The 9544-nt window shown below is 39.6% G+C and overlaps 1 protein-coding gene across 1 annotated transcript; it reads right to left on the bottom strand.

The window, feature by feature from the left end:
- Window positions 1–432: 432 nt before the first annotated feature.
- On the bottom strand, window positions 433–8558 carry LOC140782431 (exportin-2). Its single transcript, XM_073128985.1, has 2 exons — window positions 5517–8558; window positions 433–880 (listed from the first exon to the last, which is right to left on the bottom strand). The coding sequence occupies exon 1, from the start codon at window positions 8428–8430 to the stop codon at window positions 5518–5520; it is 2913 nt and encodes a 970-aa protein (XP_072985086.1). The 5' UTR covers window positions 8431–8558; the 3' UTR covers window positions 433–880; window position 5517.
- Between the last annotated feature and the right edge of the window lie 986 nt (window positions 8559–9544).

Here is a 9544-nt window from a genome sequence, read left to right on the forward strand (position 1 = left end):
TCGAATTTTTCCCATAGACATTGGATTTAATTAATATTCAATAAGATTTTCAACAAATGAACATAATTAGGATTTATTATGGTATATTTCTTAAAAGAGTGAACCTAATTGTCTGAACAGCCAAAGAAAAGATAAATACAAACAGATGCCAATCAAACTGTAGCATGACCGAGGACTCGGCCAAAGAAAAGATAAATACAAACGGATGCGAACCAAATCGTTCCACGACCATAGGCCAGAAGCGCCCGAAGCCAACTCCATTCAAAATGGCTAAAATTTGGACGTGATACTATCATTACACAAATAGCATCGAATGTTACAACACCCACCTGATCAATAAGACTTACTCGAGCCAGTTCAAACTCGGATCTTTTTCAACTACATCTCCTGCATATCAATAACAATTAGCAAAAAGGAAAGGTTCCCAGGAAATAACTGCAAGATGCTAATCACAAACCAAGCTAAGGCAACTTTGCTGCGCTTTCAACCAAACAAAAGTGTAGGTCTATATAACTCATCTTTACTCACTTCTTACTATCACCTTTCCCATTCCAAATGGCAAAATGTGGGGAAAGATTCAAGAGTTAAACACAAGGACCATACAGACATGGAACTTAATAAACAACAGAAATCAACAAAAACACAACAGAAGGACGCACCACTGGCAAAAACCAAACCCAAACAGTTTCTCCAGCAGACCAGACAATGCCTCCACAACCTCCTCATAAGCAGACTTCACGGACAAAAACGTGAAGATGTCCTCCAAATTACTTGGTGAATCAACAAGGGACAATTGGATTCCACTTGCCATTTGTATGACTTATCTTTGATAAAAATTATATCAGAAGAGTAAACCAGCAACTTTCAACTCCCCTGTTTTCTGGAGAAAAACAGAAGATCACAGAATGAAAATCCTCACCAATAAGTTAATATTTTTCACAGAGTGAGCTTAACACGCTTCATTTATGTTTGTGAAGTCTATGCATCATCATATGAAAAATTGGTAAAAACAAAAGGAATAATGGTTTATTCTCTGCTTCAAGGATTGAAGCATAACACATCATTTTCTACAACTTTTGCTATGGCTGGCTCATAAGGTGTTACAGCAATAAAAAGAACCAAATGTAGGTAGCAAAAAAGTCGACGAAGAATCTAAAGCACTCGGGTGCACAAGAATCATCTAGCTTGTACATATTGAGCTGTGTTAGAAAGAAAGGCAGATATAACAGTATATCTTTATTCAACATCAGTTCACATGTATCCAAAGACATCACAGTTTCTGATTACGAGGCAATCAGTGTGCAGGTCTTGCAATAAAGTAGGATTAATTAAGACAAACATTCCTTTTCAACTCCGATCACTAAAAGCAAGTAGAGAGACACCCATTTTCAATAATTCTTAATTGGAGCATTACCTGGTAGGTCATTTTATCTTTCCAAGTACTTAACTCTCCACCTTTTCAAATTTACATGATATATCAGGCCAAGGTAAAAGTGAGTGAAAACCCAGGAAAATTTAGCAATTTACATGATAAATCAGCCAGCATTACCGGTTGGCTGATTGGAGAAAGTTCAACCTAGATGTAGTGAGCATTTGCTTTTGTACTTCTTCTGTTGCTAACAGCAGCATATACCTTAAAGAAGTCCGATATGTGTGCTATTGGCAAAGAGAAAAAAAGAATTAAATGGACAAGGTTCTGATGATGCAAGGATTGTGGACAAGATGGACATTTTTCTCAACCTTATATACAGGCTAAGTATGTGACTTGATCCTCTGCCACCAAGATACATGAGACAAGTAATAACTGCTATGCCATCATTGGCAAAATAAGAAACATGGCAGGCATCCAAAATGCAATATACTGTCTTATTTGGTCAGACTGAATTAAAAAAAAAAACTTCTAGACTAGACAATCTTGTGAAGATCAATTATGCTTCTCATGGGTGACCCTTACAGAATTTTATGTCCCACACCCAGAGGACCGCATTTGGCTAAAACAAGAGAATACCAAATCACTAATGTAGAAAGAAGTCTGGCAGTTTGATGGTTAAATTGTGAAGGAGTGGATCTTAGAAAGGGAGGTCACCAGGATTGATCTGAAACAATCAACTAACAGAACCAGATCAAGATTATCGTAGCCATGTGATTTTTGTATGTATGAATTGGGTTGAATAAGCTCATATAAACTATACAAGAGTTTTAAGAGCTCATAATCCAAATGTAGACATATTAGATGAAGTGATCAAAACTATTAGATTCATCTTCAACTAAAAAATTCAATGAAATGAAATTAGTGGTGTAGAAATTGGTCTCGACTTTGGTTTTTCTGATTGTCAATGTATCCACACAGCATTTGCACAGGACAGAGGAAAAGAGAATCAATGTAAGTTGCACCTTAGTTTGCAAAATATTTTTGTGACTAAAAAAGTACCTTATCTAATCTGCTACCTTCTAAAACATGAATTATTGTATAAATAGTTCAGCTTTCCAAAATCAAGTGGTATATGTTTGGTGCAAATCATCAAAATTCTAACTGTAAATGGGGTGAGGCTAATACATCTACCCTTCTCAAACCTCATATTGACGGCAGCCTTGTGCACTGGGTTATTTGCTTTCCAATATAGTGTTATGTACAAATAACATAGAAATAGAGAAATAGAGAGAGGGGGAAGGGATGAGTTGGCATCTAGTGTTGTCGGATCAACATTTAAATAAAGCATTTAGAATCTATTAAAACTCTAAGATACAATATTTCTTGCAAACTTGATTCTAATTAAATAAGTCTACAAAAAGCCTGCACTACATGGCAAAAAAGATCTGCACTACCTATATAAATCTGCACAGCATGACAAAAAACCCACACTTTCTTATAAAAAGATACACATGTAAAGATTAATTAAAATATTATTTTTGTATTAGTACTTCTTTCTATCCACTAATGGGTATTTTGGTCATTTAGTATAAATATCACAAATTCTCAATACAATTTCATTATTCTTCATTATTTTAATATCAACTTTATGTCGCATCAAATATAATTATTACTTATTATGCTAGTATACAACTAAATATTAGAATATCTTATATCAATATTAGCCTTTTTTCTAGTATAAAAGATTAGAATAATTCTACAGTTAGCCTTATTCCACAAGTGAATGAAGCCTAACTGATTCAATTTGCAATATTATGATATCACTATCTCATTGTGTATCATAATAGTGAACCCATTTGATGAGTAACATTTATAAAATGATTGGATGAGCATTATTCTGTCACTTTCTCTAGGATAGAATCCGAACAATGCTTTAGTTAGTCCTTTCTAACATGTGCAGGCTTATTTATATTTGTGTTCAGAAAAGGTGAGTTCCTTTTCTCTTTAAGCATTCTACCATTTTATTAAAAGATTTTGTTAGTATTCGTATTTGTTTATGATCCAACCCATATCTGTATCCGATTAATGATCCAATCCATTTTTTATTTATATCTGTACTCGCTTGATTATGACACAGTCTTAAATTTTGCAATCTGTCCAATATTTGTACCGACGTAAAACTATGGATTTAGACATGAGTTGAGCACTATTAAATCCAGATCGGATATGTTTTCATCCCTATTTATACCTATCTAGAGAAAGACAAATCCCAAAAGTCCTTGATAACCCAAGCACCTGGTGGCGTCGATCAAATCATGGAAATAACCTCCCTAATAACAAGAGGCAGAAAACATCCATCTTGCTATAGGCATATGAAAAATTAGGTAACGTAATAAGCCACGAAATCCTTTCCTACTAAATAAATTTGTAGTACCTTAAGTTAAGGATGAACAAAATAATGGATAAGCACAACTCATTTAAAGGAGCAAGCTAGCATAAAACAAAATGAAATTTTTATAAAAAAGCATGTCAATTTGCATTTTAAATTTGCATTATCGTAAAATAGAAAATAATCTGCCATCTAACTAAATAAAACAGTACCATCAAAACAAGAATGTTGAATCATTGTCTCAGTTATCCAAATATACAAGAATATGCTTCTAAATCTTCACTTTTTGCAGCTCAAGCTATCAAGCCAAAGAGAAGTCATAACATAGTTTAGAGTGCCATTTTGTTATATATCCATACTACACACAAGATTGTCAAGCTTCTAGGAGCATAATATCCCACTTTCGACATCCCAAAATAGAATGAGAAATTGCAACCATGTACGTGTATACTTAATAGCCCAATGAGGAATGGCTAGAAAAGATGTCCATTTAAGTGAGCTTCTTGGTTACTATTATTCTTAATATCTAGTAACAGAGGTAAGAATGATCTTTAGATATAAAATATGCTATAAATTTTATATCAATAAATTAAATGCAAGATCCCAGAAACATAAAATCCAGAAGTAACAATATGTATGAAACAAGCTTTGGAAAATGAGTTGATACAAGTAGGGGTGTACGAAACAAGCTTCGTCGTCCATCAACTTCAAACAATTAATCTAACATACACTAAGACTTTTATGAAGTAGATACAAGTAGGGCTGTCAAAATAATCAATCCAGCTCGAGCTTAGCTCGATAAGGCACAATTAAGCTCAGCTCGAAAATGAGTCGAGCCGAGCTTGATCTTCAAAATAGGCTTGAAAATAATTTTCAGCCAAGCTTAATCACGAGCCGGCTCGATCAAATAAGTTCAATAAGGTTTGAAATAATATATATAATATGAGTAATATTTTCTATACTATATTATATTTTTGTTATATTTTAAAATTTGCTTAAGTGGATTATTATGTATTCCGACCTTGTAGAGTATAATTCTGAATTTTGATCATATCATGTCATTTCTAGATACGTGGATATTTCCATTAGTTTATATTTTTGAATTAGGCATTCTTTAAGTTTGATTCAAGCCTAAATCAAGCTTAATTTAATTCAAGCTTGATCAAGCTCAAAATTTGGCTTAAATTGATTAAGACTTGAAATTGCTGATTGATCGGCTCATTTAAGCTCAAGCTCAATATTAGCACAAAATTATTTTCAATTCGAGCTTGATTAGAGCTAGGCTCGATAAAGCTCGACTAGATTACACCCCTAGATACAAGCCTAAACATGAAAGAATGAAGTTGGTTACAATTGCATTAGGCTGAGAACAAGTGATGGCATTCTTCTTAATTCCTCTAAAAGTAGCATCCAACATGTACCTATTTCCATAAAATTTAATATTTGGTATACAATGCCATTGCATAATTTACATATAAATATATAATACAGCAAGTAACTGATAAATTTAGTAATCTCCATTGAGTTATAGTAACCCCCACCCCCAAAAGAAAGAATTGTATATAACCTGAAAATCTAAATATCACGATTAACAATGCAAATAACTGATAAATTTGTTCTTCTAAAACAGTGATGCAATAACCGATAGTCTATGAACCCGTGCATTGTAAATTCAAGGAGAAAAAGAGAAACAATATGACAAGCTTAATAACTCAACAGCATTGTGAAGAAAAAAGAACTATGGGAAATGCTTACCCTAGACTATCACACTGTTGTAAGTTGCACAAAGCTGAAGAAGCATAGCCTTGCTAGATGGATCTAAATTTTTCTCAATAACAGCACCAAATCTTCCTGGAGATTGCACAGAAAGTCCAGCCAAAGATGTAACCAGGTACTGTTTTGGATCCCTTATTTCCTTGAGAGGATCTTCCTCCCTCTTACCAGCATAGTGAAGGCGTGCAAAGGAAACCGAATAACCCACAGTTTCATGAATATCTGGGGCATCTTCTTCCAGTTCCACTCCATTCTGCTCTGATTTGGTCAGCAAAGTGATGATACTGTCAAGCATTTTACCCCAAAGCTCAGCTGCTGAAACATTTAACAGGCCTGGAGCCTCACAAATCAATCTAGTTGAAGCAACCACAGTCAGCTTCACTTCAATCGCTCCTGATATCAGCCTTAGATTTGGAATCCAGAACTGTTGAAGGATTGCCGTAAATATGTTAGGCTGAACCACATTAATGGAGTCAACTAGAATGCCAGGCCCATGCTTGACCAAAACTAGTGACATGAATATGACCAGTGAATTTACAAACTTTACAGTACGACGGTTCTGCAGTCGAGTGAACAAAGCAGCCCATATGTCCTTGAGGTGAGGTGCAATCATATCATAGCCAAGGTTCTCTACCACAGTGTTGAGCACAAAGAAACCTAATTCTTCTGTGCTTGGTGCAGAGACTAGCCGGCTGAATATACCAAGGACCTGAAGTAGCCTTTCCTCACGGTTCATCTCACTTGGAACCTTTTGCAAGTATGCCTGCAGCAAACGGACCAATGCAGGAGCACTTGCTGACCTCTTCCATGACTCTGGCGAAAGAAGCACTTGGAAAAGCTGCATGTAGTTATCTGAGAGAGGTGGTCTGGTCAATTCAATGAGCTGAGCAAATATCTGGAAGGCGTATGACCAGAACTCCGCTATGTCATCAACCAAGATCTTCTGGAGCACTGGGAACAGGCTTGATTCAAACATGCTGAGCAATGTTGGTTCCTTCTCGCCAGAACGTCCTATCACCGCAGCAATTGCCTCAAACAGGTAGTGGTTGAAGGTGGGGTTCTTCGGGTTCTTGCACACCTCCACAAGCACCGAAGCCAAGCTAGCAACACAGCCAGCAGCGACCTCACCTCCAATATTAGCAACCCCAAGTACCCGCATCATGGACTTCATGATATAAGGGTTCTCCTGCGAATCCGGAAACTGCATTGCATGGAATAGACCAGTAATAATCTGTGGCACAAAAGGGTTGATATCCAAAGCAGTATAGCGAGGAACAGCTGTGACAGAATTTGGTGCTTTATCCCTCACCAACAACAGCTTCTCTATACAGTTTGCGGCATAGGAGTGGACAACATTCGACTCCGATACCAGGAACCGCAGCACAGTTGGCAGCAGCGCCAATGCAGTGTTCTTAGGTATCTGTTCCCGAAAAACTGTGAAGAACTTGAGGGCTCCGGCCTTCAGCATTGGATTTATGTTCGTGTCCTGCCCCTGCAGCTCTGGCATGATCACAGACGTGAAGAAGCTCTCCACATCAACAAGCGGTGTCGTCACTGCCCCTCCAGGCTTGGGGGCGAGAGCGACCACAAGGTAGATGGCTGCGTCCTTCTCCTTCCAGTTTTCACTAGGGTTCGCAGCAAAAGACGCAAGCATCTGCTGTATCTGCCCCGAAACAAGCGCTGTCACCTGCTCTCTGTAATGAGAGGCAATACCCTTAAGGAGCTCACACGCAATCCGCCTCCGGGTATCCACGTCGCTGCCCTCGATGTCACGCCGGATATACTCCACATAATTCATCTCGAAGAGCTCTTCGTCCTCATCCCGCAGCCGAATGTTGGGGAACACGATGCTTGTGCAGATCTGCCCAAGCACCTCGGGGCTCCCAAACAATGCGTGGTGAACGCTGGTGCTCACGGTCGTCAAGAACCTGATCGCCGTAACTGTAAGCTGATCCCTCGACGGCGAGGCTACCGTCGCCGGAGAATTACTGGTCAGCAAACCCCAGACGGCGGATGCGAAGCCCTCGAGATAGTCCCTGAACTCCTCCTCGTTCTTCTCCATGTAAAGCTGGAGATTCTCACAGACAGCGGCACGGAGGGCGTCGACGGTGCCTTCTGCCTCCACGACGGCAGCGTAAGAGGTGACCAGATACGTGCGGAACTCCGTCATCCACTCGCGCATGTGGTCCTCGAAGAACTCGGGCAGCTCGATGGAGTTGAGGGAGTGGAAGATCTCGCAGCAGAGGCGCTGAGACTCGAAGAGCGGGCGGAGGGTGTCAGGGGAGGAGATGGAGGCGGCGACGCGGCGGGATGTGGAGAGGAAGGCGTCCAGGAGGGGGGCCGCGAAGAGGTCGAGGGAGTACTTGAGGTCGAGGCGGACGGCTTGGGAATCGAAGGAGTGTCGGAACTTGATAAAGAGGGAGTTGGCGGCGGAGAGGACGGCGTTGGCACGGGAGTAGTCGGGGACAGCGAGGGAGGCGGCAAGGGCGGCGACGAGGTCGGGGAGGAGGGAGGGCCAAGAAGCGGGGAAATCGTGGGAGGAGGCGAGGGAAAGGGATTCAGAGAGGAGGGGTTGGAGTTTGGGAGGGGAGTCCAGGAGAAGGGGGAGGAGGAGAGATTTGATGGCGTCCTTGTCGGAGGAGGGGAGAGGTTGGTCAGAATCCGGGGACCAGCGAGAGCGGAGGAGGTTTTTGAAGTGGACGGCGGCGGCGAGGCGGACCTGGGGGTCGGCGGAAGGGAGGGAGAGGAGGCGGAGGAGGGCAAGGGGGAAGGAGGGGAGGGAGGACGCGGCGGAGGAGAGAGAGGACTCAGCGGCCCGGCGGAGGGAGGAGTCGGGGGAGAGGGATTGGAGGAAGAAGTGGGAGAGCGCGTCTAGGGTCTCGGCGGGTACGTCCATTTCCACGGCAAGGGAGACGGTGGAGAGAGAGAGAGAGAGAGAGAGATGAAAAGAGATCGCAGGGTAGGGTTTTTCAAATTAGACGAGAGAGAGAGAGAGAGAGAGAGAGAGAGAGAGATGGGGGAAAGCGGGTTTCGGGGTTTTGGAGCAGACCCGGATCGGTCGGAGTCGGAGTGTAAAAGTTCGAAGTGAGCATTTTCATAAGCTCAAGCTGGGCATTTTAAGAGAGTGTTTGAAATCCAAGAGAACTTTATTGAACACACCCTACATTTTGAGGTTATTATTATTAGCTCCCTGCCCTGCAGTATGAATATTTATTAATTCATTATTTAAGAAAATATTTAAAATATCCCTCATTTGTATTAAAGACTAGTTTTTTTTTGTTTTTACTTTTATCTTAATCGTAAAGAAGTATTCAGGGGGTATTAAATAAAATAAAAACAAAATATATGATATTTTTAATAAAATTTTCAAAAGGTAATCATAGGTCGGAGTGAATATGGTTGGATTATATCAATCAGATTTGATTTATAAACGTAGTTTTGTCGAATATAGGTTAAAATTGATCTGTCCGCTTTGATATTCGAATTTTGATTTATATAAATAATATCCAAATTAATATTCATTTATTTATATTATTTCAAATATTATAAAAATAGCAAATAAAATATTGTATTTTAATATGAATCTCTAATCTACTATATATATATATATAGATTTGATATGAACTTGGTCGGATCGAATCTATTTACGGCACATTGGGCTCACTTGGGTCCAAACGAATTATCTAGTTTACTCATTTACATTTTTTAGCATTGCTATTTTAGTTAAGTCATAAACTCAAGTACCTCTTAAATATGGACTCAATTAATTAATTAATTAATTAGGTTTAGATAATACATGTGTCCTAGTACTAGTGGCTGCCCTAATTCTCATTAAAAAAAGATTATTTGGCTAAGGCGTGTTACCCCCCTATCTCCTATCTTCTTCTCTCAGCTGTCGGTCACAACTCTCCCTATCTTCTTCCGTTGGAAAGGTTCTTGACCAGCTTCTAACTCCCTTTTTTTTCTCTCCTTAATCTCCTTCTCAATCTCTATTCCCTACTCTCCATTCA

Source organism: Typha latifolia, chromosome 2 (genome assembly GCF_019914945.1).
Source record: "Typha latifolia isolate L0001 chromosome 2, TyphaL0001v2, whole genome shotgun sequence".
Taxonomy (NCBI): Eukaryota; Viridiplantae; Streptophyta; class Magnoliopsida; order Poales; family Typhaceae; genus Typha; species Typha latifolia.

Excerpts from the sequence above, each read along its gene's own strand:
- LOC140782431 (XM_073128985.1), bottom strand. The coding sequence starts at position 8,430 with ATGGACGTACCCGCCGAGACCCTAGACGCGCTCTCCCACTTCTTCCTC.